This window comes from Heterobasidion irregulare (assembly GCF_000320585.1).
Source record: "Heterobasidion irregulare TC 32-1 unplaced genomic scaffold scaffold_03, whole genome shotgun sequence".
In the NCBI taxonomy this organism is placed as follows: Eukaryota; Fungi; Basidiomycota; class Agaricomycetes; order Russulales; family Bondarzewiaceae; genus Heterobasidion; species Heterobasidion irregulare.
The window spans coordinates 693,988-720,366 of NW_009258199.1; the positions used below are offsets into that span (position 1 = coordinate 693,988).

General features: G+C 53.2%; 16 protein-coding genes across 16 annotated transcripts; 7 read left to right on the forward strand and 9 right to left on the reverse strand.

The window, feature by feature from the left end:
- Window positions 1-34: 34 nt before the first annotated feature.
- On the forward strand, window positions 35-1,085 carry HETIRDRAFT_449440 (uncharacterized protein; the record flags this gene model as incomplete). The annotated part of the gene is made up of 2 exons (XM_009545256.1): window positions 35-43; window positions 90-1,085. The coding sequence occupies 2 exons, from the start codon at window positions 35-37 to the stop codon at window positions 1,083-1,085; spliced, it is 1,005 nt and encodes a 334-aa protein (XP_009543551.1).
- A 59-nt stretch (window positions 1,086-1,144) lies between these two features.
- Window positions 1,145-1,537, reverse strand: HETIRDRAFT_449441 (uncharacterized protein; the record flags this gene model as incomplete). The annotated part of the gene is made up of 2 exons (XM_009545257.1): window positions 1,145-1,391; window positions 1,434-1,537. The coding sequence occupies 2 exons, from the start codon at window positions 1,535-1,537 to the stop codon at window positions 1,145-1,147; spliced, it is 351 nt and encodes a 116-aa protein (XP_009543552.1).
- Window positions 1,538-2,010: 473 nt separating this feature from the next.
- On the reverse strand, window positions 2,011-3,302 carry HETIRDRAFT_449442 (uncharacterized protein; the record flags this gene model as incomplete). Its single annotated transcript, XM_009545258.1, has 2 exons — window positions 2,011-2,768; window positions 3,164-3,302. The coding sequence occupies 2 exons, from the start codon at window positions 3,300-3,302 to the stop codon at window positions 2,011-2,013; spliced, it is 897 nt and encodes a 298-aa protein (XP_009543553.1).
- Window positions 3,303-3,349: 47 nt separating this feature from the next.
- HETIRDRAFT_449443 (uncharacterized protein) lies at window positions 3,350-3,948 on the forward strand (the record flags this gene model as incomplete). Its single annotated transcript, XM_009545259.1, has 2 exons — window positions 3,350-3,774; window positions 3,846-3,948. The coding sequence occupies 2 exons, from the start codon at window positions 3,350-3,352 to the stop codon at window positions 3,946-3,948; spliced, it is 528 nt and encodes a 175-aa protein (XP_009543554.1).
- Window positions 3,949-4,022: 74 nt separating this feature from the next.
- Window positions 4,023-6,512, reverse strand: HETIRDRAFT_432879 (uncharacterized protein). Its single transcript, XM_009545260.1, has 7 exons — window positions 6,470-6,512; window positions 5,961-6,412; window positions 5,673-5,896; window positions 5,366-5,449; window positions 4,376-5,304; window positions 4,261-4,325; window positions 4,023-4,208 (listed from the first exon to the last, which is right to left on the reverse strand). Exons 1-5 carry the CDS (start codon window positions 6,485-6,487, stop codon window positions 5,270-5,272), a joined length of 813 nt encoding a protein of 270 aa, XP_009543555.1. The 5' UTR covers window positions 6,488-6,512; the 3' UTR covers window positions 4,023-4,208; window positions 4,261-4,325; window positions 4,376-5,269.
- Window positions 4,024-5,869, forward strand: HETIRDRAFT_408124 (uncharacterized protein). The gene is made up of 4 exons (XM_009545261.1): window positions 4,024-4,208; window positions 4,261-4,320; window positions 4,376-5,304; window positions 5,366-5,869. The coding sequence occupies exons 1-3, from the start codon at window positions 4,064-4,066 to the stop codon at window positions 4,573-4,575; spliced, it is 405 nt and encodes a 134-aa protein (XP_009543556.1). The 5' UTR covers window positions 4,024-4,063; the 3' UTR covers window positions 4,576-5,304; window positions 5,366-5,869.
- HETIRDRAFT_408125 (uncharacterized protein) lies at window positions 4,964-5,171 on the forward strand (the record flags this gene model as incomplete). Its single annotated transcript, XM_009545262.1, has 2 exons — window positions 4,964-5,028; window positions 5,078-5,171. The coding sequence occupies 2 exons, from the start codon at window positions 4,964-4,966 to the stop codon at window positions 5,169-5,171; spliced, it is 159 nt and encodes a 52-aa protein (XP_009543557.1).
- Window positions 6,513-6,707: 195 nt separating the features above from the next.
- On the forward strand, window positions 6,708-7,770 carry HETIRDRAFT_313448 (uncharacterized protein; the record flags this gene model as incomplete). Its single annotated transcript, XM_009545263.1, has 4 exons — window positions 6,708-6,755; window positions 6,826-7,114; window positions 7,180-7,624; window positions 7,671-7,770. The coding sequence occupies 4 exons, from the start codon at window positions 6,708-6,710 to the stop codon at window positions 7,768-7,770; spliced, it is 882 nt and encodes a 293-aa protein (XP_009543558.1).
- Window positions 7,771-7,794: 24 nt separating this feature from the next.
- HETIRDRAFT_472119 (uncharacterized protein) lies at window positions 7,795-11,472 on the reverse strand (the record flags this gene model as incomplete). The annotated part of the gene is made up of 14 exons (XM_009545264.1): window positions 7,795-8,112; window positions 8,195-8,318; window positions 8,399-8,468; window positions 8,522-8,997; window positions 9,066-9,856; window positions 9,927-10,005; window positions 10,060-10,104; window positions 10,159-10,241; window positions 10,300-10,347; window positions 10,401-10,614; window positions 10,672-10,804; window positions 10,857-11,006; window positions 11,062-11,109; window positions 11,175-11,472. 14 exons carry the CDS (start codon window positions 11,470-11,472, stop codon window positions 7,885-7,887), a joined length of 2,787 nt encoding a protein of 928 aa, XP_009543559.1. The 3' UTR covers window positions 7,795-7,884.
- A 630-nt stretch (window positions 11,473-12,102) lies between these two features.
- Window positions 12,103-13,904, reverse strand: HETIRDRAFT_46989 (uncharacterized protein; the record flags this gene model as incomplete). The annotated part of the gene is made up of 9 exons (XM_009544902.1): window positions 12,103-12,335; window positions 12,398-12,549; window positions 12,602-12,685; window positions 12,742-12,895; window positions 12,947-13,065; window positions 13,120-13,234; window positions 13,291-13,378; window positions 13,438-13,514; window positions 13,574-13,904. 9 exons carry the CDS (start codon window positions 13,902-13,904, stop codon window positions 12,103-12,105), a joined length of 1,353 nt encoding a protein of 450 aa, XP_009543197.1.
- An 877-nt stretch (window positions 13,905-14,781) lies between these two features.
- On the reverse strand, window positions 14,782-15,828 carry HETIRDRAFT_46610 (carbohydrate esterase family 16 protein; the record flags this gene model as incomplete). The annotated part of the gene is made up of 5 exons (XM_009544886.1): window positions 14,782-15,080; window positions 15,134-15,246; window positions 15,315-15,354; window positions 15,407-15,699; window positions 15,761-15,828. 5 exons carry the CDS (start codon window positions 15,826-15,828, stop codon window positions 14,782-14,784), a joined length of 813 nt encoding a protein of 270 aa, XP_009543181.1.
- A 570-nt stretch (window positions 15,829-16,398) lies between these two features.
- On the reverse strand, window positions 16,399-17,156 carry HETIRDRAFT_313556 (uncharacterized protein; the record flags this gene model as incomplete). Its single annotated transcript, XM_009545265.1, has 2 exons — window positions 16,399-16,506; window positions 16,560-17,156. The coding sequence occupies 2 exons, from the start codon at window positions 17,154-17,156 to the stop codon at window positions 16,399-16,401; spliced, it is 705 nt and encodes a 234-aa protein (XP_009543560.1).
- A 184-nt stretch (window positions 17,157-17,340) lies between these two features.
- Window positions 17,341-18,869, forward strand: HETIRDRAFT_47019 (Esterase/lipase/thioesterase; the record flags this gene model as incomplete). The annotated part of the gene is made up of 5 exons (XM_009544904.1): window positions 17,341-17,426; window positions 17,498-17,619; window positions 17,745-17,959; window positions 18,014-18,429; window positions 18,485-18,869. 5 exons carry the CDS (start codon window positions 17,341-17,343, stop codon window positions 18,867-18,869), a joined length of 1,224 nt encoding a protein of 407 aa, XP_009543199.1.
- A 112-nt stretch (window positions 18,870-18,981) lies between these two features.
- On the reverse strand, window positions 18,982-19,826 carry HETIRDRAFT_415557 (uncharacterized protein; the record flags this gene model as incomplete). The annotated part of the gene is made up of 6 exons (XM_009545266.1): window positions 18,982-19,031; window positions 19,093-19,221; window positions 19,316-19,425; window positions 19,536-19,623; window positions 19,690-19,759; window positions 19,806-19,826. 6 exons carry the CDS (start codon window positions 19,824-19,826, stop codon window positions 18,982-18,984), a joined length of 468 nt encoding a protein of 155 aa, XP_009543561.1.
- Window positions 19,827-20,623: 797 nt separating this feature from the next.
- On the forward strand, window positions 20,624-22,615 carry HETIRDRAFT_48170 (major facilitator superfamily; the record flags this gene model as incomplete). Its single annotated transcript, XM_009544935.1, has 10 exons — window positions 20,624-20,830; window positions 20,895-20,914; window positions 20,969-21,076; window positions 21,129-21,220; window positions 21,268-21,280; window positions 21,332-21,553; window positions 21,623-22,006; window positions 22,061-22,177; window positions 22,232-22,372; window positions 22,429-22,615. 10 exons carry the CDS (start codon window positions 20,624-20,626, stop codon window positions 22,613-22,615), a joined length of 1,491 nt encoding a protein of 496 aa, XP_009543230.1.
- Window positions 22,616-22,636: 21 nt separating this feature from the next.
- Window positions 22,637-26,313, reverse strand: HETIRDRAFT_34227 (uncharacterized protein; the record flags this gene model as incomplete). The annotated part of the gene is made up of 15 exons (XM_009544868.1): window positions 22,637-23,033; window positions 23,102-23,139; window positions 23,205-23,301; window positions 23,358-23,435; window positions 23,493-23,534; window positions 23,586-23,652; window positions 23,777-23,892; window positions 23,948-24,643; window positions 24,698-24,961; window positions 25,015-25,413; window positions 25,469-25,722; window positions 25,773-25,853; window positions 25,913-25,961; window positions 26,040-26,216; window positions 26,281-26,313. Coding segments are annotated over 15 exons (2,653 nt in total), but the record flags the coding sequence as incomplete, so codon positions are not given.
- Window positions 26,314-26,379: the final 66 nt, after the last annotated feature.

Consider the following 26,379-nt stretch of genomic DNA (forward strand, 5'->3'; position numbering starts at 1 on the left):
AGGACTTGGCTGTCAAGGACGTCGCAGGACAGTCATGGCAGCTGTGTGAGGACGCACCGCGCCTGGCTGTGTGCGCCTGGTCGTGCAAGCGGCCTGCGTGGTCTATTATAGAGCCCGGCTTACGCCATCCGCCTCCCCCTGGCCCGACACGCACTCCCGTTCCCATCCCCTCCCCCTCTCTTTCCCCGTCCCACGCTCCACACACACACCCGTCATCCAGCGGCCCCCATCACTACACCCCCCTCGCCGCGGTCACGTGGCCCTCCCTCGACGCCGTCCCATCGAGATCGTTCCGTCCCGCCGAGCACTGCTCCTGCACCGCACCCGCCACCGCCCCGTTCCCGACGATCACCCTCGGCAGCCCTCGGCCCGGCCCCAGCGCTCTATGGCCACCTTTCGGCCTCCCCCTCCCGCTGCCCGCCTCGCCCGCCGCGTCGTCCACCCCGTCGCACGCTAAACTCAGCTCGTCTCACACTACTGCACGCCATGCAAAAACATTCCGAGACACACGTCCCGCGCGTCACCCACGCTTTCCACCCACCCACCCACCTGTCACCGGCTCGCCCTCCCCCGTACGTCTATCTGTCTTCTCAGAAAGGAAGGTCCCGGCTGCGAACGACATTGGCATCGAATTCGAAGCGCGCGCACAGGACACGACTCGACGCGACAGGAAACCCTCGCCCCGCCCTTCCTCCTCCCGCAGTGCCGCACCCGCCCTCTCCCCTCCCTTCCTTCCTGCCCCCACACCCCCACCCCGGAATCTAAATCGACATTCAGCGCTCGACCCTCACGTTCAAAACAGCCACAGAACGCCCGACCCCGCCCAGCAAAGTACCCCCACCCCCCAAAGCACGTCGACGACCATGGCAACCCGCACGCCTCGCCACAAGCGCCGCGGCCCGACCCAACCCGACGCCCGACCCGACCCAAACCGCACCCAGCTCCGCATCCGCGTCCCTCGTCCGCGCGCTCCACCCCCCAACCGCAGCCGCGGCCCCCAATCCAACAGGCCGCAACCTCTACCGTACTTACAGTATACTATACCGCTGCCGCACCGCACCGCACCGCACCATAGCCGCATATAGAGGGGCCGTCGCATCGGGATCTTCGAGCGCGCGCCGGCGGGCGCCAGGCAGCGCCCGTCTCACTCCAATCTATGTCTCATGTCTCCCACCCTGTTACCCTCTCTCTCTGTCCAGCCAACCCAAAGACGGGGGGGTGGGGGCGCGAAATGGACGCCCAGATTTGAAAATACCGAAAACAACAAGCAACCCGGCGTCCCGCCGCAGAGACCGCGCAGCCGCTCAGATCCCAGATCCCAGGGCGCGCCCGATTTTTTTAATTGAATCGCGAACATGGCGATCAGAGAAAGGATAAAGCCGTCATGATACCTGGAGCGAAAATCGCCAGAGTCAGAGTCAGAGCACGCACACCACGGCGCCGTCCCGGGTCCTCGTTGCTGCTGCTCCCACTGCTGCGGTGGTGGTGGTGTTGACGGTGGTGGTGGCGCATCAGCATCGTGGGCCGCCACCGACATCATCTCCAACACCACACACCCTCCTCTCGGCATCGCACCGGCACTCCTCACCCACCCATCTGTCCATCCCAAACCGGACGACCAAAAATAAAAAATACAAATAAAAATTAAAGAACTTCCGCATACGATGACATACAGTCAAAGACCTCGGTTCACGCGGCGCGCGGCGCCTCTGGCGCCCATGCGCCACAGGACGCGCACGAGGCGCAACAATAGACAATAGAAAAAAAAGCAACGCGACGCGACGCATAAAAACAAAAGCAGAGGCGCACCGTACTCGCGCCGCACACGCTCGAAACCCACACGTCCCCCTCCCATCTCCGCACGGCGCATCTCGCCTGGAAACGCGCCCGAACCGTGCACCGTGCACCTTGCATTGCATTGCATTGCATTGCATTGCACCGCACCGCACCGCACCGCACCGCGCAGGGCTCGCCACGCACCGCAATATCGCCCGCCTGGGCTCCTGCTCTTCACGAGGCGCGCGCGCCCGAGGCGAACGCAGGACCGTGGGCGTTGGTGGTCGTGCGCGCGGCGCAGGCTAGCCCGCATCGGTCGCGCGCGCTCGGTGCGAGGAGCACACGCAGTCGGTGCGTGCGCGCGGGTGTGGGTTGACAGGTCCATTCTATGCGCGCGACTGCGCGGTTGAAGAAATATGTACGCGCGACGAGGACGCGCCGAGGCGCGCGGGAGGCTGCGAAGGAGCTTCTGCCCTTCCTGTCCGGCGTCCGGACTGCTACGGCGCGCCAACGCGCCTGCCAGGTCCCCGATGCACGATGCACGATGCGCGATGCGCCGATCGGCGATCGGCACGCGTCGGCGCGTAGAACATAGAGCATGGATAGGGTTTGCGTGTGCAGGTGCGGGCGCGCGCCTTCAGGGCGTGGGTCGACAGCCGTCGACGGCGGCGCGAGCGCCGACGATGACGAGCGGATCCGCGCGAGCAGGCGAGGTGCCAGAACAGTGATAGGGGTCGCGATCGATGCGGGTGCGCGCTGGCGCGATCCCGCGCGACGAGACGAGGTAGACGCGATGGAATGGAACGTGAACGTGAAATCAGATGTGAATTGGGACGGAACGAAGTGGGAAGGCCGAAACCGAAAACCGAAAACCGAAAAGCAAAAGGCAAAAGACGGACGGACGGACGATGGGGATGGACGTTCGCCGCAGACGAAGCAGGCCGCGCTGCCGCCGGCGCAGCAGCGCGAAGAAGGGTTGTGTGCGGTGGAGCCTGGGAGCACAGATCGGGCTCGTCAGACGCCTATCAGTCGCATATGGATGCGTGCGAGCGCGGTGTTGAGGATGGCCTCGGAACAGAGACAATAATAGCGGTCGCGTTCGTCGCGTTTGTCGCGCGTATCGCCGGTGTAGACGAGCGGCGTCAAATGGACAGGAAATAGAAGCGGCGAAGAGCTGCCTCGCGGTTCGCAAGTAGACCTGCAGCTGCTGTCGCCGCCGCTCTGTGACGCAAAGCGCAGGACGGATGGATATGGGTCGCAGAGGCGCAGAGGCGCAGAGGCCACGGCGAGGGAGATTGGACGACCGCGCGTGTCAGTCAAGAACGAGCGCGTCTGGCGCGTCGATGCACCGGTCGGTGATTAGCTTGACGTCGCTGGTGCGGTCAACGTTCGGGAGAAGGCGCGAGCGTGGGCGTGAGCTTGAGCTTGCGCGCAAGGTTTCGGTCGGTAATACGTGCGCGATCCATCATGGAAGACGGAAGGTCGGCCGGAGATAGCCGAGCAGTGTACTCGTACTGGTACGCCATCAGAGGCGGAGAGCAGCCAGCTGCCAGACAGACAGACGCGGACCACGATGCCATCCTCGACGTCCTCCACCCTCGGCTCCGTCTCTCCCCCCACCTCCACCTCCGACTCAGGCTCGGGCTCAGGCTCGGGCTCGGGCTCGGGCTCGGGCTCCACCCCGACCCTCGCCGCGTCCACCAGCACCGTCACCCCCGCCGCCTTCATCACCACCCCCACCCTCTCCACCACCCGCCTCGCCACCCAGCCCTCCTCCTTCTCCGCCCTTGCCGCCGCCGCCGCCGCGGGGCCAGCCACAGGCGTCGGCGCAGGTGCCACAGGCGCAGGCGCGCGCGCACCGCCGCTCCCGCCCGCGCCTCCTCCCCCGGCGTCGCTGTCCAGCCGCATGCCCGTCACCCCCGCCGTCCTCCGCGCCATCTTCGCCTCGTCCCGCTCGCCCGCCGAAGAGCGCTCGCTCTCGCGCGTCGCCTTCTTCCGGTGCGTGTCTCCCCCCGCCTGTCCACTTTGCCTTCCGGAGCGCGCGCACGCGCGCTGACGCTCCGACACAGCTTCACAGGCTTCCTCGTCAGCTGCCTCGCCATCAGCCTCGTCGCGAACCGCGGTCGCGGCATCCGCACCGGCGCCGCTCTCCTCGGCGTCGGCACCGCATGACGGCCTACGGACCTTCGCGCACACGGTGTCACATAGCAGGTTCGCGCGTCCTCTTATTGCCGTCGTGTCCTGTCGTTTTCTCGTCAATCGCCCAAGCGGTGTGCCATTGCACCAAATGGTGAGGTTTTTGGACAATCAACTGCTAATAGCAACTCTCCACCTCCTCGTGCCCATCCCCGATACCCTTCCTCAAGCCGTCCATGCACTCACGCCCTCCTCCATCTCACGCTCCTGTGCGAACCCAAGCCTGCGCGGGATATCTACCGTTCGTCTGTTAGGAACAGTAGAAGCGTGAACCAAGGAGTTGCATACCGATTCCAGACTCGAAAAATCGCGCGCTCGGCGCGCGATACATTACGCAGCGAATTGTCTCTAAACTATCGTCTGTCAACATAACGAATCAAACATGAGAGCCGTTACAACCCACCTGGAGTCCCAGCAACCTCCCTCTCCCACAGACTCTACCGAGCATGCGCAAGACAGCATTCGGCGCGCGATGTCCCCGCCCTCGCGGACTGCATGGGATCGCGCAGGCAGGCCCGCAATCACGGCACGGTCGCTGCGCACCACAGCCCGCGAGCTGCAACAGACCTGACCTGGGTCAGCGATCCCCAGCCCCCGCCTTGAACACCCTTTCTTTCCCGAGAGAAAGACAAAAAAGAAAGTGTGTGCCTGGGGTCGTGGCTCAGCCACGCCGCCGTGCATTGCGCACGGAGGGCGCCGATAGCGAAGGGTGCCTGCGCGTCCAATCATCCCTGCGCCGGGGTGGGGCCGGGACAACCCCCGCCTCGTACGCCCCGGTCGACGCGTCCTACACGCACGTACGCATTGCTGCGCAGGCCAGAGCCTCGATGACATACGTATATAGCCAGACGCGGGAGGCCGACACAGTGAGGGGGCACCCCATCCCATCAGGTGATCGAGTGCTTGCTCGTTCGTCCGTGCGTTGAGAGGCTGCTGTGCATCGCCGCGCACGTATACGTGCACGGAGGGGCCCCGATAGCGAGCGCCGTCGATGGCCCTGCAGGCCAGCAACGACGGCCAGCTCCTATTCGCTGGACCCGAGCGGGACGAGCGCTCGTCTCGCCTCGTGGGCCCCGACTCGACGCGGCCAACGGATACGCTACAGCGCGCGGATCGGTCGCGACGCGTGCGACAGTGCGACTAGAGGCTTTGGCTCCCAAAAAGGGACGAGGGCTTCGATACGCTCCTGGCTCGAATAACCATGCGCTGCAAACCCACACCGCAGGCTGTAGAGCGATGGACACACGTAGAGAGGACGCCTGAGTCTCCCTCTCGATAGCAATTTGAAGCACTCGGACTATTCCGTTTCCTGTCGCAAAAGTGTTCCGGGATCTTTACATTGGCGCGAATTGAGTGAATGCTGTGCGCATGGGAAGGGGAGAGGAAGACGCACCTAGTGCGTTATATCCCCATCCTCGCGCGCCGAATGTTTGTGTCTTTCGCGAACAGCACTTCTTGATGGACTGCACAGCCATGTCTGCGTGTATACGACATGAAGTGAGGTCCTCATAGTGTGCCTCTTGACGGGAAGCAATCGACGTGCCATTTCCGATAACAAAGCAAAAAAATTCGAGCATCCCAGCAAGGCAACCAAAACCCTTCATGTATCAAGATGCGTGCCATGCCATGGATTGAGAAGGAAAAAGAGAAGAGAAAATGCTTTTGCCTGGTGTAGTGGCTGGGTATCGCCGCGCACGGACGTGCACGGAGGACGCCGATAACGAGAAGACGAGCCCTCGTCTCGTACGCCCTGGCTCGATATGGCCTACATACGATTTTTGCGATGCCCATGGGGTCCGTAAGGGTCCAGATCAGAATGAGTGCTGGGTCACTAGACCGGGGTACGGCAATTCCCACATGGCGACGAGCCTCTGGAATAACTGCTCCCGAGCTCGACGTTCTCCCAAAAAAAAAATGCCACGGACTTGCCCTGGGAGGGATGAGTAGCAGTCCACGATATTCATTGAAATCAGAAATAGAGAAGGAACTAGCTTATTTGCTTGGAGGTGGCTGGGCATCGCCGCGCCCAGAGGCACGGAGGGCGCCGATAACTTGAGTTCGCCTGACTCGAGTCTCGTACGCCCGGCTCGACACGGCCTACACACGAGTTTTGAGACGACGAGAAACCGACATTCATGTAGCAGTGTAAGGTATTGACACCATTGACACCCACGATGGTGATCGGTGAGCGCGGCGGCACACACATGCTGCGAATGAAGTGTGCGATGTTATCAATGGGTGAACAGGGAAAGAACGCATTTATCTGGTGGTGGCTGGGCATCGCCGCACATGAACGCGCGGAGAGCGCCGATAACGAGAGAAGGCTCCTGTCTCGTACGCTCAGCTCGACACGGCCAACCCACGAGCGACGAAGGCGAAGGTCGTTGCCTGGTACGGTTTTGATGTCGTTCAAGATTCGTATGTATGAAAGGCAGGTATGCTAGGGACCGGTGAGAGTGAGTCGGTGAAGACCACACAAAGTCAAAAGTCGACTCGCAATTGAGCAAGCGTCCATCCGCAGACGTGTACGTAGATGTAGGGGGGAGAGCAGGGAAAGGAGATCGGATGTTGACTCGGGCGGCTCTTAAGTGACTCGGGAGCCAAGGCAGCGGGGCGCTGATGTCATTCGCCCCCTCGGCCCGGTGTGAAAGCGTCCTGCTCGATTCGATCCATCGACCGTCGACCAAGTCAGATGTTCAACTGCAACCTGCTCTGGACAGCCATCCAAACACACAATGCCGGTCCATAACACCCAAAGCAAAGTGACCTTGAACCACCCAAAGGTTTGCATCGATGACTTCAAATCCGACGGCCTCGTCATTCTGACCTGATGCGGCGTGCCGTATCTCTCAGGGGCCTTCTGCCGAAATTCTGCTCTATGGCGCAACCGTCACGTCGTGGAAGGCGGCCAGCCCAGCCAGCGATGGATCCTTCCCGACTGAACGCCTCTTTGTCTCGTCCAAGGCCGCTCTAGACGGTTCCAAGCCCGTGCGCGGCGGCATCCCCGTCGTCTTTCCCTGCTTCGGGGCCCCGGAGCATCCAGAACACGTCAAGCTCAGCCAGCATGGATTCGCGCGCAACTCCGTGTGGGCGTTCGACTCCGTCGTTATGGACAATGACGCGGGCGTCTCTGTGCGATTCAGTGCGTCCTGCAGACCCGCGTTCACCCTGCAGTGGAGATTGACCAGACGCATGACCCGGTGGTAGCTCTCCAGCCTGACGCGAGCATCGCGGCGGTATACGCCCGCTCCTTTGAGCTCGCATATGTCGTCACGCTCGCCGAGCACCAGCTGAGCACCGATCTGCACGTCACGAACCCCGCCTCGAGCCCCCTTGAGTTCCAGGCGCTATTGCACACATACATCCGCGCGCCCGCAAACGACGTGACCATCTCTGCTCTCGCGGGCAAGTTTTACATCGACAAGACCGACCCCGACCCTGCGGCGAAGAACACGCTGAAAGAGGAGAAGCGCGAGAAGGTTGACGTGAGGCGATTCACCGATGCGATCTATGAAAACGCCCCATCCAAGGTCCATGTCATCTGGCCTGGAGGAGGGCTCGAAGTGAGAATGACAGAGTTTAAGACTCTGACGGTGTGGAACCCTCAAGCACAGGCAGGCAGCAAAATTGGAGACATGGAAGAAGGCGGATGGTGAGTTTTTCTCTCCTTTTGAGATCTTGTCTTACGCTACTTCCAGGGAGAGATATGTATGTGTCGAGCCAGGCTACGTACGCGGATTCAAGAAACTTGAGGCTGGCAAAACTTGGATCGGGCAACAGGTCCTAACCGTCCTTTGAAAATTCATATGGACGCGTAAGGAAGAGAGGTTACAAATGTCTTATTAAATAGTTAGCAGTCTGTGCAATCTGTAATAGTATCCCTACAACAGTTCTTCGTACGTCCGAAAGCGTTCACACCACATCTACGACTCCTCTCGCCGGCGAAACCACGGCTGCGACCTTAGCTGCCATATCCAGCACGCATCCACCTGTATATGCGACTATATCGCGCTGGGCAGCGTTGTCTTCTCGCTGATTCCCCGTCCGTACGTCGACTATCCCGAGGAGTTGCTCAAGATTCACGCTCGCAAGCGCAATCGCGTCCTCTTTTGTAATGCGTCCTCCAGACTCAGCCATGGCCTACGTGTCGCACAGGGTCAGATGAATGAGCGATAGGCCAGGGGGGTAGAATGAAGATGACGAAAGGTAACGGGAAGCGTACCCAAGCAAGATCAAAACGCGTATGTATCGCCGCGCTTGCTTCGGTGTTACCGAGTCCGACGACGACGCCGTGTCTCAGAAGCTTCACAAGGGCTGTGTCGTTCGTTAGCGGAGGACCGGGCAGTCTTGAGCGACGCGTGAATATTGCAGTGTTCGTGGCGCATCAGTACACCCCGGGTTTCTCCCACAAAACAAGGCCACGCACATCTGTCGCCTGTCCCACGTCGTAGGCGCTGGGCGCGGGGGCGCTAGGATGACACCTATTCTCACCTCGCCTAAGGATCTCCAAATCAGCATCTTTCTTGAGAAAATAGAACAAAATAGAGACCGATCTCTTTCGCTAATAAATGTGCCTCCTCTGCACCCACAAATACCATTTTCATGGTACTCTTCCTTACCTCCTCGATTTCTTTCTTCAAGGCGATCAGCGTCATCATCTCGTCTGAGCCACTGACATCAACAACGAGCGGGATCTGGCCCTCTGCTGCCTGTGAGAACCAATACCCTAGCTCTTCTTTCCCCGTATCGGAGACACGGGTCCTTAAAAGCAGCCGCCGAAGCGCCGTGATCCGCTCGCTTACACTCGGCGGAGACGTCACGCCGATCGAAGGCAAGCCGGATGCAATCGCATTCAGCGGGTGGACGGCATAGTGCAGAGCAGATACGGGCTGGATAAACGCTCCCCGTGCGAGCGCATGTTTCGCACCAGTGCGGAAGGTGGTAGAAAGGCCAGCGAAAATCCAATCCCCAAATGTGGTGTGCGTGGCAGCTGTGGCAATGGTGACGCCTGCACGGTGCGCGCGGCTACACGAGCAAGATAGCCCTATCATCAGAAAATATATCTAGAAAGAATATAGCGAAGAGGCACGCACAGAGCATTCCGTGTTCGGAACTGGAGCGCATCAGCGGCGCGGAGAATTGTGTTTCCCAAAAGTCGCGAGGAAGCTCTGAACATAGTGTCTTGCGGCAACCCATCGCCCGTGCTTCGTTCATACTGAATTTCCTCGAGACCGAGAGGCGAGCCAAATGTGATGAGAGCGGGCGCAAGGCACCCCCCGTGCAAGTCGATGCTACGTGCAACCGTGTTTGTGTTCACCAGAGGGGCACACTCACCCACACAGATGACCTTGCCGGACTCCAAAACGACGGTTCCTCCACTTCCGTTCACGGACGAATCCCACCGTACCTCGACCCCATGAGGCTCAGCATGCTCTCCACTCACCACGCTCACTATCTCTGAAACATTCCTCAGCACGACCCTCGCCGACGTCGTAGCACCTTCAACTTCGAGAGGCGGCAATCCTTCCCACTCGATCGCCTGCTTCCTCTCCTCTGTCCAATCTGGCACCTCCGGGGCTTCATTCCACTCTCGGCCCTTCTTTCCATTTTCTATATCTACCGGGTCTCCGGCGGCTGGTATTTGCAGCGCGCCGTCGATCCATACCCGTTCTGGCGTTGCACCGAAACGCAGAGGATGGGAGTCCCAAAGAACGGCGTCGGCGTCGGCGCCCGTGCGTAGGACGCCAATGCGGTGAGCGAGGCCCGCAGCGGAAGCCGGAATGGATGTGACCGACGCTAGGGCGAGGGGTGCAGATAGGCCGTAGTAATATGCTTGTTGGGCTTCGTAAAGCAAATACCGGCCGTTGAGCGCAGGGTGATCGGTCTGAATCGGAGCAGTAGATGATTTTTTCTTGAGAAATTTTCACAAGCACAGGAAGTCCATGCATGAGTACCTTCATTACAACAGGTATCCCATTGTCCGCGAGGATGCGGGGTGCAAAGACAGAGCCGCGGTAGGATCCACGTTTATACCTAATAGAACATGTCAAAAAGAGATTATGATAGAAGCGAGTTAAAAATTCTAACCCGTAATTATTTCCGGAAAGTGCGACTATGGGAGGGCCTCCCCACCTACAGATGTAAATTCAAAATCATGAGACCAAAAGACATACACGAGCTTCTTACGCTCTTTTCAGAATATCAGGTACAAGGTATGCCTCTGCAGCATGATGGATAGAGGAAGTGTGAAACCTGAATTCGTTCCCCAACTATAGAGGTTATCATTCAGACACATAACCAAAATATGTTGGATATGAATTGACTCACTCGAACTATAGCATCAATATCAGTCGCCTCGTATGCATGCTGGGCAATCTGAAATTCAACGACATCACAGAACTGAAACAAGAGCCAATCGCAAGCCACACCTTTACATGTCCTCGAAGCACATCGATAAGGGTCTCCCATTGTAGACTTTCGGAAAAGCTATGCTGGATAACGTCCCAGAGCCCTGCCTCTGCGTGACGGCAATATTCGTCCTGCGCTACCGTAATCTGGCGAGCTTGCTCGTACGCAGAACGAAAGGACCACATCGAGTCCATACGTCCACCATAACCAATTAAATTTTCTCCCGCGGCTTGTCTGCCTCGTGTGTTCAGTCATGTAAGAATCATACCATGCAATCATCAGAGACCCTACTTCAGGTGACGCCAACGTGACCGAGCATGCGGTTCCACTGCTGTGTCATTCAATGTATATGGAGGCTCAATTATCATAGATGAAGGGGAGCGCTCCACCGTCGGACGCAGCTTGATCATGAATGATTGACCACCTATGTAGTAATTAGGAAAATTGCATTAGTATGAAACATAAGCAATCCGTACCAATGGCATTCGCGCTGCCTGGCAATACTTGGGCAGATGTCACGCCGCCTGCGATGAACAGCCGTACGCTTTCATCATGCGTATTGAGAGAATCGATGCTCCGGAGCCAAGGAAGGATAGGGCCCTTGACCGAATTCAAGTCGGATGCCCCTTGAAATTTACCATATAAAAGGCAGGTTGTGTGAGAAGAAATAATTGCACAAACCAGAAAAAGAGGGCCAGCTAAATATTCCAATGTGCGAATGGAGATCAACTGCACGACAATAAAGGTTGAATATCATTATTGCTATTGAACGAGAAAAACAGAACGCCACCTACCCAGTCCCGGTGTGACCCAAGCCTCATGCGCTTCCACAACCGTCAATCTCCCAACTCTTCTGAGTAGCTTTTCGGGGACATGACCGACAATTTTGACAACCCCCCGATCAAATAACACATCCCCGCGAATAACTTCTTCTCCGTTCCACGCTCCAGTCCAAACCGTCGCATTTCGAATGAGCGTGGCGTTCGTCCGGTGCTCCCACCGGTCCGACTCTTCCCGATCACTGAAGTTATCTGGTGGATCTGGCATCATCTTCAGCTTGGCACAGTGAGCAAGGATCTGTTCCACATTCATGGGCACATTTTGCACTAGGGAGCCAACACGAGTTATGGAGCACGAGAAGTAGATATTACACACAAGAATAAGGCAGAACCCAGCAATCAATGCAACAATTTCGAGGTGACTTCGGAGACGAAAACATGAATAGAGGAGCAGCGGCTTTTGGGGCATGATGCAGTGACAGCAGCAACAGTGGTGGTGGTGGTGGTGGTGGTGGTGGTAAGGGAAGGGTAGTAGAAGCTGTGGGAGAGCCGCAAGCGCGCAGGGCGCGCAGCATCACCTTGCCTCGCGAATCCAATAGTTACCTCAGCTGCTGGACATGCACTAGAGGGTAGGTCAAGTGCAAATCCTGAAGCAGGTGCAGGCAGCATGGAGTACATGCTGAACGCGTCAACATTGGCAGCCTTCTCTTATTCACTTGGGAGACACGCTGGTCAAATAACTCAGAGATTGTCGATCAAGATACCAGTGCTTCAACGAGAATCGTAGCTCGCTTGTTCGCTAGGCTGTGTTGTTCAGTATTTGACCAACTTTGTTAGACGGAAACATGTGATGTAGTAAAACGCACACGCTCGGATGAACGATCGTCACGATTCGTACAAACGTAGATACAGCACGATCGAGAAGAATATTGATGATAGGCAATCACTCCTCGTCCGATGAAGACGAAGAGTGATTGCCTCCAGGTTGTATAGTTGGACTCCGCGCCGTGCCGGTAAACCCATCGACCAGTAAGGCGGGACCAGACTGAGTCTGATTCAAATCATCCACATCTTCTTCAGAATCTTCGACGGCTTCGGCACTGACGATCTTGCGTTGACGACGACCTGTATCTACGGGCAAGTGAACATTCTTAACAAGGAGGATATCCATGATTTCTATCACAGAGTGGTGAATAGTCAGAATGCCGTATACCAATAAGCTTGTAACGTGACTGCACCTTCATGAGACATGTCTTCGTAGCCTCTGATACCCCGCTTCATCGTCTGCCACCGTCTTTGAAGAATGTGAGCGCTCCAGAAGTTCCAATTCGCATCCGGAAGTGTCTTCCAGTCGATTTCACTATCGTCTCTAACGTTCAGGGAATGAACTCTGTGAATGATAATGAATGGCTAAGCAATGAAAAGTCCATAAAGCACCATACTTATGAACGAGAATATATGCGTCTACCAAACTCCAACGCGGTTTGTCTCCCTGATTTTTAACAGTCTTGCTCAAAGAATCGAGCCTACCAATAGGTTTAGAGCAGTTAGCAATGGTTCACAATAATAATTCGAGATCTACCATTTGATGCGACATTGCTGTCGGCCACGCTTGTTGTTCATGCGCTGGCTTACAACTCCCCAAAACACATCGTTGTCCGGGTCCTTACCCTGACTGACAGTTATTTCGGTGACGATCTGCGTCAACAATGCCTCTTCCTCTTTTGTCCAGGCACCTGATAGGTGTTCAGTAATTGTCTTGTAAAACAGAGGATATTTGTGCCTACCATTAGATCTGTGTTCACGGTGTTCGATATGATTTCGATAACGATCCCGACAGTCAGATGCCATACGGCCGACTCTGTCACTAATCTTTTCCCATTGCTGGCCCAGCTCCGCTACAGCGCTGATGGGTAATGCTTAGTAAGAGTAAACCAGGAGCTTGCGAATGAGGGCTTACTGTTTGAGCATCGAGTCCTCTATGGGCATCCACCGTCCTTGCTGTTTAAGGGGATGATTCTTCCTTCGGACATGGTGGTAGACCGCAATGATTGGACGGAGAGAGACAGCGCTTGCTAGGAAAATGTATACATTAGCACCCTGAAAAAGACGGATCAAGTAATTAACTCACTGATTTCAGACCAGAATGCATTGTCCCTGTCTTTAGTATTTCTGGGGAAGATGATGTCCACCAATGCGTCTTGAGAGATTCCAGTTCTCTGCATCAGACACTGCCATGTAAGAGAGGTCCATTAAAAGCAATGGTAGTACAACTAACCGCACGATAGTTCTCAATAGCCTTGTTCAGCTGGGCTTCCTCGATGGCAGAGAACTTCCCCTTTTTATAAACGAGACCTGATGGTAATTTCGGTATTACAGTGATGCGAGCACATAGAACGACCCAACAAGCTGACCTTCAGTTTTCACCATTTCTGCCAATCTGTTCGCACTCAACCACTTGGTGGCGAGCATATGCGCATGTTCGGGGTTATCGGTCGCATCCACGGGTGGTAGATTGATGTTCGTGATTCTACTGCGGTGTACTGGCTTCGCCAGCTGCTTCGGGGGAATCCCAAGAATACGATTTGAGGATGAAGGATTTTGATCCACCGGAACTGAACTTGCATCTCGGGGAGGCTGAGACACGAGAGAATCCAAGAATCCAAGGGGGACGTTAGCTGCAGCAGCTGCCTCACTTAGAGTCTTTAGCACGTTTGTGATCTTGGAGACATCTAAGTCTTGCATGATCCGTATAAGGTCATCATTCGACCCGAAACCAAAATCGAATGGAACATTAGCACCAAAGAGCTGTGGAATTTCGGACGATGTCGAAGGAATCGACGAAGGATACAGGTAGAGTGGAGAGGGGAGAGGATAAGGCGCAAACTGTAGAGGCTGAGCGTCACAGACAGGAAGGACCGGTTGAGGATACGATATTTCCGGAGAAGACTGAGCGGGAGCGTTCGAGGTAGCGGAAGCAGCAGATAGCACGGCATTCAAGAAGGCCGTTTGTATATCCATGCTTGAACCCGGCGACTCGACGTCCGTAGTAGGCGACTGAGGAGAGCAATTTTTGTTTACCTTGGACTTGGACCTTTTCTTCTTTGACTCCGTCACCACTGAGTCTACAACCTCAAGTTGAATATCTGCGAGCGGTTCCTGGACAACCGCAGTTTTCCTCTTTTTCTTCTTCCTCTCCACTAACTGCTCTCCTCCGCCATCTTGTCTCTTCGATTCGTCTTGCCTGGCGCGTTTCTTACCTTTTTTGGGGGTACGACCATCCTGCGCGTGGCCGTTTGTAAAGGCATTGTTGGCTTGGCCTACAGCGTGCTGAAGCGCTAGCTGGATATCAGATGTGAGACCAGGCTGTGTTTGAGCATCCATGAGAAATGCGATCCAGTGGCACTGAGGGCACAATTTAGGGTGGGCAACACCGCCAACTCCGCCCCACGGAAACGGGCGGCATTTGCCGTTCACTACACTTGCCATTTAGGGTTGCGCGAAGGAATGCATAACTGATTTACATAGACACGAGTGTACAATGGAAAACATCCATACTAAGTTATGAAAAATCCAATGATCCGCGACGACGAGATGGATACGATTGTATCAAACGTTCATATCAAGCAGTGGGTGGCTGCATGGCCAAGAACGCGGCTAAGTCACGGGCAACTACGCTAGCGAGCCTGGTGGATGGATGTATATGATCGTACCAGATGGTGCCTCCCATCACACGAGTGTCCTGAGCACGCATCCCGTATGCCGTCGGGGTATCGAGTACACTACTGAAGGTTCCCCAGGATGAGAATACCATAGACGTGACATCGGGATGTAGTGCAGTGAAATTAGCAACTGCCGATCGTAGTTCTTCGTTCCATATCAAGAACGGTTGAGCGAAAGTGTTGTTACCATCGATAGGGCCTAAATAAACATAATGAGAGGCCTTCTACAGAAGCCGTGATTAGGCGACCCACCTACAGGGGAGCGGTGGATAGGAGGCACATCAATAAATACGAAATTTCTGGCTCCCGCTCGATAGAGTTGTTCTTGCGCAGCAAAAAGATTTCTGACGATCTCTTGAATTTCTCTTCGGTCGTTCGTATAGCTGTGGAGCGATGCCTATGATCAGTGGCGCACGTTTGTCAAACTAACGACACGCACAGCAGCCGGCAGTCGTTGGTGCCAACCCAAGTCACTAGTGTGCCAATGTCAGTAATTCGAATTTTACCATCATTTTGAAACCCCACCAAATAAGGTCTCCGCGGCAGTCCAGGAAGCCCATCGTGGCTTCCTTCCGACGGTAGGAAGAAATTGCTCCAGGATCTGACGCCTGACACCGGGGGCAGTGTCACCCCGCACGGCGTAGTCATATACCAGTATATTGGCCTGTCCATGGGAGTGCGACGTGATGAGGTGCCCAACCCAGTTGGACTGTCCGGGTTCATTGACAGGGACGCCTGGAAACGGGACACCGAGCGGTCTCGCCGCCGTTGGCGGGGGTGCTTGTGAATGGTAGCCAACATAGCTGTAGGAGTCACCACTACAGGTAGCAGGGCAGTCATGAAATCTTGTTGTACCAACCGATTTTCAGAAAGACCTACAAGATGACTAGCTTTTTAATGCCGCCATAGCCTTGCCAGTAGGGACCGAGTCTATAGGTGCTCGACATCCTGAGTGTTGGTAGTGAAGTATTCGGGTTGATGCTCTCGAACAACAAGCTGTCGGGAGCTTATATACGACGCTAGGTCCTCGAGAATCGAGAGAATGTGGGCATTGAATCCCTACGGGAGAATGTGGGGTTATCCAACATTGATCGGGATACTCGAGTTGCAATAAATTTGGCCATAAGTCCTGGTTCACAGCTCGGCCATTGAGCAGCTACTTGCTCGCCGAGTCATAAGGTAGAATTGTCCGTATCATAGGAAGGGTTTCGGTGATAACTCACCCATAATTGTAATAAGGAGCTGTGTCGGGTCGACGACAGGGTCATGTCCGTGAGAAGGCCAGAAAGTAAGGCAAATGCAGAGCGAGAAGCGGAACAGTGCAACATCTCAGTCGAGCGTATCAATTTGTCGTGGGATAAGGGGAAATCCCAACAATACGCGAACGCCGTCCCCGGGCCCAATTCAGACAGAGCCCCAAACCCTGGCTATGTAGATTCCAGTTTGCCGCCCAATCGTTCAAGACATCTGTTATACAACCAAGATGCCTTTATTAGCGGCATTGTGGATCGAGAATTTTACATCGGAGATGTCTCCTCATCTTCCTCATCAAACCAGCGGTCTTCTGTCTCTCGATCACTGTCATCCCATTTCTCCTCCCAGTCGACTTGATCGTACAAGTCCGTCTGTGATAATGTGCTCAATATGAAGAAACACGATGAGTAGATGTAACACGCACTTCCAACAGACCGTATATGAAACGCTCCCGAATGCGCCGCTGAAACAGGGCCTGTGAGTCGCCAGAGGCCTCAGGCTCCTCCTCCACAGTAGAGACATCCTCTTCATCAGAGCTTTCGTCTTCTTCGGGGACGAACTCCTCGTGCATCGCCTCCTGTCTGCGAATTACTCGGACGCGTTCGGCCTCGCGCTCTTCCTCATAATCGCCTAGAAGAGCGCCGAGCTTGCCTACGTAAGGCTTGCTTCCTCCCCCAAGGAAGGCATTCTCCACCCACTCCTTCTCCTCGCGACCTTCATCCTGTCCACGGCGCTCGCGGCCGTCCCAGAGAGTGGGCCATTGAGATCTGGCAGCGGTGAAACGCAACTCCGGTGGATCCGTAAGAGCAAAACGGAACCGCCTATTACGGACGGCTGCAACGGTAGACCGTTGCCGTGGGGTGGTGACGAAGGAAAAATGCCTGAGTAATTCAGGTGGGAGTTGGTGAAAGTGTTGGACTACAAACTCGATGGGAGCTTGCGAGGGGGATGGGCTGTAGTCATCCGGTAAACCTAGGTACGATAGAATGCGAATGTGATCAAACGTTTGGGAAGAGCTCATGTCTGTCGGAACAACTGGTCTCTGCGATAACAACAAGTGTAAGTCATTCAAGAAAACTTGGCCCACACTACGAACAGGGACAGCTGTAACCGGATCTCACCTGGACGAGATCAGGGATTACGTAACCGTTCACATGCGTCATATGGGCGCTTGTAGAACCCGGGTGCCTGTCGACCCAGCCGTCATGAGCCCCTCCACTTTACAAGATCAACAGGCCAGTGAAGGAGACAACCCTCTATTGGACATTGTTCTCGTTGTATTCATCCATGGGTAGACTTGATGGTACAGGCCATCTATTGTTTGGCTTTACTAATGCGATCTTGGCGAATGCGCGCTTGCAGGTTCAAAGGCACCGACACAACCTTTGGCAGTTTTCCTTCCAGACTCAGGCACGTCCTGTCCGACACCCTTCGAAATGTCAAGGTTGAATGTATAGTTTTCCCCGCATACGAGGTAAGAAAATGTTTGCTCCTCTGCAAAATTGGACTCTGAGACGTATGCTTTCATTGGACAGACGAAAGGCGAATTGGTGAATACAGTCATCCACGCTACCTTCGTCTCTATCTCAAACCACCGTGTAGAGAGAAGCGGTAGAACGCTTTGCTGACTGGCTTACCACTCTGACCGTCAACAAAGAGGTAGCCTACGGAGTTGGGGCTGGAAGAGCGAAAGTTGTCCTCTGTGGTCACAGTATGGGGGGTCTTCTTGCGGCCGACTCCCTTCTCGAGTTCGTCAACACACGCCCGGACAAGCATGCCCCTCTTTGGCCAAACATCGTTGCATGTCTTGCATATGACACCCCCGTGAGTGCTTATCCGCCTCGCCGAAGAATGGTCCAATACTTACAGCACCATCAGTATCTCGGCCTTCATCCACATGTCTTCAAAAACAGCGCTCAAAAGGTGGGAACCTACGTGCAAACTGCCCGTGAAGCCGCTTCTGGTCTATGGAGTTCTTGGGCTGCTTTTAGCAATACGAAAGCCGCGTCGTCATCAAACGCCACAGAACCTGTCGGGCTTCTGTCTCCTCCCGTCAATGCGGCGAAGGGACCTTGGGCTAAATTTACCCCCGCTGCGTATGCCATCGGTGGCGCAGCGCTTGCAGGCGCCGCTGCGGGTACGGCATATTATCGCCGCACTGAGATTGGCACAGGCTACAGTGCGGTGCTTGACCACATGAAGTACGTCGGGAATTTGTGGAACGAAAAGATGCTAGTAGACAGGCTGGATGCCCTAGTCCAAGCGGAAACTGTACACGGGGTAATTTTTCGAGCGTGCGTCAATCTTAATCCTTGTAAACATTTGACAAGATTTATAACTGGTTGATAGATTTTACACTGTCCTCTCGCATGGGCCGCTTTCACCAAGGGACCGCACGTTTATCGTCCTCCCGAAATTATCTCCCGTGATAGATCACTTTCTGGGAGCACAAAATAATTTGGCTACCGATGAGGTGCAAGCGCATGTAGGGATCTTTGAACCTTCAACGAACGATGGATATTATGAGCTAGGGATGATGACTGCGAGATTAATTCGGGAGGCAGTGATGAAGGACAGGGGGTTCCGTGTTGAAGACGAAATCCCTGACACCACGAAGTCCGTCGAAGCTGATCTTTGGGACGTAAAGGGCGATTCCGGGATTCCACCAAGAACAACGCGTTTGGGTGACGGACAAGGAGTTATTGATGATGATGTGGTGACGGGAGGGGCATGAGTTGAGACCTGGACAACGTTGTGCTGAGCTTGCAGCACGCCCATATTTTTCCAGTATACTTTATTCCATATGTAACACGATCGGATACATCCCGCTACCAAATGGTATTGTATCACTGTTTCAGTGACAGTTGCATCGCATACGCATCTTCTCCATCGGCATCTGTGGCAAGTGATCCGATAAGCATTGCACGCAGGGTCCGCGGAAGTGATGAACAACTCACAATACTCCTTCTCAATATCTTTGACGGTGAAACCAAGTGTGTCGCGGTAGAGGCTCAGAGCGGCGCGGTTCGACTTACGGACATGCAGTGAGACATATGGTGCTTTGTATATCGACGCCATTGCCTCTTCTATACCATGATGCGGATGCCATCAAAAAACGGATCAGCTTCGGGGAAGATGGGAGAGGAAAACTAAGGAAAGATGACATGTCACAGGACGCACGAGATTGTATCATCAACTTTTTAGCAAGTCCAAGGCGGCGGTATGAGCGCAGCACAGAAATGGAGGTGACATGCCCATGAATCTCTTCTCCAGGGCTAGGATCGTCTTCCCTGAAATATATAATGGTCAGAATTCCTGGCACAACTATAGTACGAGATCAGAACGAGAATTTGAGGCGATGAGAACTGTGGGAAGGGTGACTTGTGAGGCTGGGACGTACATCTTTGCAAGGATATATCCAACGATGCGACCTTTCTCGTCCTCGGCGACGTATGAAAGTGATGGCCACGTCATAGCATGATACAGGTCTGTTATCCGAGTAAATGTGATGGTTGTGAGGAGGCTCAAGACAAAAAAAGCATAGATGAACGTACAATATCTCAGGGTATAATTCTCGGGCAAATTTTGCAGGTTACAGGCCTGCATCCCCATCAGGTCTTCTACCTACGAACATATCAGCGATCGAATGGACAATAATAAGAAGGTTTACCCGTGCTGGCCGAATGTTCATGATGTAGCTGAGGACAAGAGCGCGAAGCTGGAATCAGGGACGTCGACGGTCCGGGAAAGAAGTGACGTGACGTGACGCGTCCGCGGCCCTAGTACTGAATATGGTTGGGTACTACATGCTACAGTATACGTAGAGCGACCATCTTCTGTGTAGGGTCAGCGGAGACTAGTGGGGGCCTGGATGGGAGACAAAAATTTCATTCAATGGTGGTAAACCACTGATGCAGCACATTGGGTTGACTGTAAGCTGAACCCAAGCGGTTGATTACATAACGCACAACCGAAATTTGAGTGAACAAGGTGCCGAGAGCGCGTAGATTGTACAGACACGAAATTATCGCTCAATATTACGCTGCGCCCGACGCTCGACTGTTTTGTAAAGTGAACGGGCAGAGCTTACTTTCCCTTGGATATCGCGCTCAACAATACTCTCATAATGGTAGGCACGCGGCGGATCTCTAGATTTCCCAGATTTGAGTGATAATAACTTACAGCCAGTACTGCACTACTGGAGACTACTGGGCGCTGGTCACAGGTCACCAGTCTTGTCTTTCGTCTCGCGCTCTAGGATGGTTTGGTATACAGAAACACGAGGCGCTTGTCCCTGTGACCATTCCTCCGGGCCATGCTTTCTTCTCACCGCAGAAAACCCGCCCAAACTTCTCCCGCTTGCCCCACGGCAGCCCGGGCCAGTACTTAAAGCTATATAGATCATAGGGATGCCCGGTCAACCTGGGTCCTGGGCTCCGCTTGTCACCTCTGGTCTCGCTCTTCACTCCTCGAATCTCGCTTTGAGATATGTCTGCAGCCCGCGATGCTCCCTTTCAGGTCGATCAGGAAAAACAGGAGCCTGCTGAGATTCATGTCTCCGCATACCAGAAACACCAGAGCGAGTTGGATGCAGTGTTTGGAGGTCCTGAGGAGCGTAAACGAATTGAACGAAGGCTATTATGGAAATTGGATTTAAGAATGTCCATATTGATCTTCATCTACATCCTCAACTACGTGTGTCGACTGATACCAATGTGCCTTGCCCGTACCGTCTACTGATCTCCCTAAATTGAGATAGATTGATAGAAATAATGCTGGGTAAGTCGTTATTGCTCCTCCACGATGGCGCCTTTGAATTACATGTCTTCGTAGAGCGGCCAGGCTGAGAGGTTTCGAAGCAGATCTCCACCTGAAGGGGCAAGAATTCGCCACACTCTTGTCCATTCTATACGTTGGATATATTTTAATGCAAATCCCATCGTAAGCACAATATTCAACCTCGCTAACTTATCCTGCTAAACCATTCCTCCAGTAATATGTTTTTGAACTGGATAGGAAAGCCATCTATCTATCTTCCATGCTGTATGATCATTTGGGGTACGATATCCGTGTTGACTGGTGAGCGTTCTTCGATGGAACCTTATGATTCAGCTTTAATTAATCTTTGGCAGGAATCACGAAGAAGTGAGTATTCTGCTCCTAGCCTCACTTGAGCCAACCTCAAATCACCCCTAGTTTTGTCGACGCACTACTCACACGATTCTTCCTTGGCTTTGTCGAGGCTGCGTTCTTTCCCGGTGCACTATTTCTATTATCCAAGTGGTACACCAAATCCGAGCTTGGAGTTCGAACGGCCATATTGTACTGTGGTAACATCATCAGCAATGCCTTCGGATCCCTCATGGCAAGTGGCATCTTAGACGGGATGGATGGTAGGCTTGGCCATGCAGCCTGGAGGTATGCGAGACACTTTTTGAGAAGAGGATCGTGACGATCACACTGACGATATTGGAATTCTCATTCTAGGTGGTTATTTTATATCGAAGGCGCCCTCACCATCTTCTTCGCAATCATTGCTTTATTCGTTTTGCCTGACTTTCCGACGACGACACGCTGGCTTACGCCGCAGGAGCGCTCACTGGCCTTGAAACGCATGGCATCTGACTTTGCCGGGATCGGTGATCAAAATGAGACGGAGACAGGTGGACATACCCACGGACTCAGGCTCGCCCTAACCGATTGGAAGGTCTGGTGGTTGTCGCTCGCCATGACAAGCAATGTCGTTTCCTTGTCATTTAACGCATATTTTCCAACTCTCAGTGCAACGCTGGGGTACGGAAGAACGATCACGCTGGTGCTTTGTGCCCCACCATTCATAGTGGCTGCAGCTGCAGCACTTCTTCTTGCTAGGTACTTATTGAGCTTCAGTCTGAAAAAGGAGTCTTTTTTTGACATCAACCATAGGCATTCCGATAAATCGGGAGAGCGCTTCTGGCATGTTTCAATATCACTCGCTCTGGGAATAGTTGGTTTCATCATTGCTATTTCCACAATGAATACTGCTGCACGTTACGTTTCATTGTTAGTTCTCTCTTTCACTCTGGGGTCCGTCTACTGAAACTGAAAAAAAAACAGATTTCTGATGGCTCAATCCTACGCTGGGTTTGTGTGTTTCTACACATGGCTCAGTAACTCATTTCCACGACCGCCATCCAAACGAGCTGTGGCCCTCGCATTTATCAATGCGTTTTCACAAATGGGCAATATAGCTGGATCGTGAGTCAGAATATTTCTCTACCTTTTGGATGTCTGACATGCTCGTACATTGATAGTTATGTTTGGCCATCAATGTGGGGCCCGACCTACCGTAATTCGTATGCAATTTGCATTGCATGCCAGAGCTTGACTATTGTGATGTTGTGGATTTTCCGGATGCATCTGAAAGCTCTAAACGAGAAGATGGATCAGGATGATGAATCAAAGGACATCAAGGAGAAAGGCTTCAGATATATGCTGTGACTCTCGCTCACTGATTTCTTTGATCCACCGAGTAATATATACTTCCATTACATGCAAATGCGTGGCTTCAAAGTTATGGTACAACAATATGGCCTATGAAACCAACGAGTGATGCAAGGTATGTGCTTATATGCTTCTCACATTCCGAGACACCCTCTACAACGCGGTTGACATACTGCCGTCTCCCTGTAGCTGCTGCATCATCCTCTTCAGTTCTGCCACATCTGCCAGAAGACCATTTGTGCTTTGCCCAGTAGTGGGACCGATGCGTCGTTGCACCATCTGATAAGGTAGCCTTCCCGTCATCCATCGACAACCATCTGTCCAATTGGGCACCGATGGAACGGGCTTTGAGACGGAAGTGAGTGCGGATGACGTCTCCGAATGGTTCAGGAGGATTTCTTATATTGCCGAGCATCTGTGAACCAAAGTAATTGTAAGCAGTCGAATGAATGTTGAGATAAGCCTTATGATGAGAATTCTCACTGCAGTCTTGATGACCATCCTTCGAACGTTCGCCGAATCTGGAGATGACATAGTGAGTGGACTAAGAGCAAAATGAACAACGACACGAACTATGATTGCTTACAGGCTATAGATTGGGGAGTCCCGGCACTATTTGCCCACCCGGGCTCGTTGAGGTATGGTTCATCGCACAGGATCATCGACTGGATAGATATGAGAACCTGTGGAAATAGTAGATCAGTAATTATAGGCGTCATGGAAAACCTCCCATACGCACCTGCAAGAGGGTCGATTTCCCGGATACCCAACCGGGGCCTGCCCACGTTCCCAGCAATGACAAGCAAACCTTTCCATCCTATAATATAGAGACATTTAATAATTTGGAGGCAATGAACAGTCATGGCGAACTTACCGCGTAAAGATTAGGGTTGAAGCGATATTTACCTCCGTTGGTCTACCGGATCATTAGAATTCATGCTAAGATGATGGTAAAGCCAAAGCTGACCGTCATGTACTTCACACTCGGTGGCGAGTGATTGTAGGAATTACCGAGAAAGATATCGAACAGGAAACTAACTTGAGATCAACACATGAATATACTCTCCAGAAGACAAGACACTTACCAGCCATTTTGATAACTAGTTATGAACGCGTGACTGATCAGGATATGGAGGTGCAGAGTCAACATAGACTCACGGTGTACCCTCTGGACCAATGATGAGTGCCTTGATGATATCTACACGGCTTTCATCGACTCGAAGAAATATTGACGAATCCCAAGCGACGGGTAAATTGGTGGTAAGCACCGCAAGCTAGGCACGATTGTCTGTTCATACGTGAGTTTTGGATTCTGCAACGGTAACGTACCTCCTTTGCAATTGCTAAGGAACGTTTCGGAATGTCGGACGACGCGAGCATACGTGCATCATTGTTGAAGTAGAATTTGTAGTTAGGCGCTTCGTCAGATGTGCTCTCGCCTTGAGGGACTGGGACTGTCAAGTCGCAGTATTCGAACCTAACTCGAGTCGCCCACTCTACATATATCTTCTGCATCGCTTCGTCCGTTGCTCCTGCATCCACCACAATGTTAGCGGTGGATGAAGATGACGATGACGACGATATTTTTGGAAGCGCATCGTGTAATCGCTGGAGGAATGTGTCGCCCTTCGTCTCGCGTAACGAACGATCAATGGCGTTGGCTGTCGCAAGTATCCTATTGCAGAACTTCAAGAGTTTCTCGTTTTCCTCCGATTGGACAACAGGGGCAGTCTCCTTAGCTTTCCCCTTCGAGTCATTTGTCACCCGTTTTTGCTCTTCTGTCATCTCTGTAGGTGCAGTTTCTACCACCTTGACACCCTCCAACCCTTTGATGGCAGCTTGCGCTTGAATGACAATAGCTTCCATTAACTCTCGAGGGCCGGAACTCCCTTCGTAGATGATAGTGCGTTCACGAGGAGGAGGAGTACCATTTGACGGCCTCTTTGTTGGATTTGTCCGAACCGACATGACAACCATTATGGGCATGGCCATCATGCTCGCTAGGGCTTCGTGGTTTGAGATGGTCTATAGGTTGATGCGTTAACAGTGCGGCAAGGAGCATAGAAATTAAACATATACCTCCAGCCATTCGAAGAGTTCAAAGTAAACAGCGGATCGATCTGACATATCCGTAAGGGAATCATTTCGAAGTAGAGAGCTGCAAATATTGTTAAATCGTCGTCGAAGGTGCGCGAGTGCCGTAGGATGGACGAGGTAATCACTAGTCCGTCCGCCGCCTTGGCGGTGTAGAGAGGGTAGGTATACGCGAATCTGTGTCATTAAGTCACCGAGTTTCTCGTCTTTGGTCTTTTGTATCATTTGGGCTTCAGCTTGACCAGTGGTCTGCAACGGACAACTCAGTAGCGGAACACCCGACGTAAGCGAGATTCGCTCACATCTTCTTTCACCTCACCGGCGTATCCTATCCCGACTTTCGATTTCTTTCCTACAATAGGATTTGTAGGATAGATATCGTCGTCATCGTCCCCATCTACAGCCATCGTAGGAGTTATTACCTCCACCTTTCTCCGTTTGTTCCGCCCCTTGCTATCTTGGCTACCGGAAATGAGTTGGACATGTTCGTGGTATAAGTGTTCAAGCATCGCAAGCCCAATGCCTAAAATTACTCCTTGCAGGTTTGAACAATGAAATAGGTCGTCGTCATCTGTATCTGTTGTCCGTTCCTTTGCCTGACTGAAGGGTTCTCCACATGCGAAACATAATTCTTTGTGGCACTGCTTGCATTCTCGACGAATAACACTGCGCAACTGTTGGATGAACGTCGGGAAAGAGGACTTCTCGCAAAGATGAGAGTTTGGCTCGTAATGAGATCCAAAGCCGAGTGCTTACATAGATGGCAAAAAAGTCACTTTTCTTTCTTGTGATAGAATATCCACAGCCATGAGGGCAGAAGCACTCCCCTTCACTGAGTTGTGAATAGAGGCTGAACAAAAAGCCTTGCTCTCCACCTTCAGGGCAGCCCTTCATCCATTGTCCTTGAGTCATAAGCTGGACGTCCTCATTGACCCCGTCCAAATGAACGGTCTCAGGTTGCTCCTCAACCTCAATAACCTCTTCACGTCTATCCTTAGAGAAGAATATTCCTGCAAGCAAATGAGCGTGCGCCACACAAAGTGAAGTTGATCTGCTATACCGGCGTAAGGGTCAATACCCGTCCTCGATTTCTCGTCGGAAACCTTCACTTCCTCATCAGAATCGTAATCCACATATTCATCTGTGAGTCGGTCGGTGAATGAACGCCACACGTAGGAGTTGAACTCTTCGACAACATACCATCGTCTGCTTCCTCATCATCTTCAACATTCTCATTCAATCCATCACCCTCGTCATCGGGGGTCTAAAGACACGTGAGATACGCGTAAATGTGAGTGTTCTGACCTTTAAACTGAATACCTACCACGAGCCTTCCTGTATTCGCCTGCGCACGTCCCGTCGCGTTCGCAGGAGCGGTAGTCATGTATACGTCGCCGTCTCCATCCACGACATCGTCGAAGGCGCCGTCAAAGATTCGCTCTGCTGCCTGCATGACGTCTTTGTATCTTTTGAGAGCAGCCCGTGCCTGCGCTGGAGTAGCTCCCTGCAACGCGAAGTCAGGTTCAGTGGGGATTCCGATAATGTGGTAGACATTCAGACAGCCGCACCATTTCGACAAGTTGTCCTATCTCGCCGTCCATGTCTGTGGTTTGAACGACCAAGAGGTGCAGATGGGAGCTCACAATGCTGTATAAGTACCAGGTGAA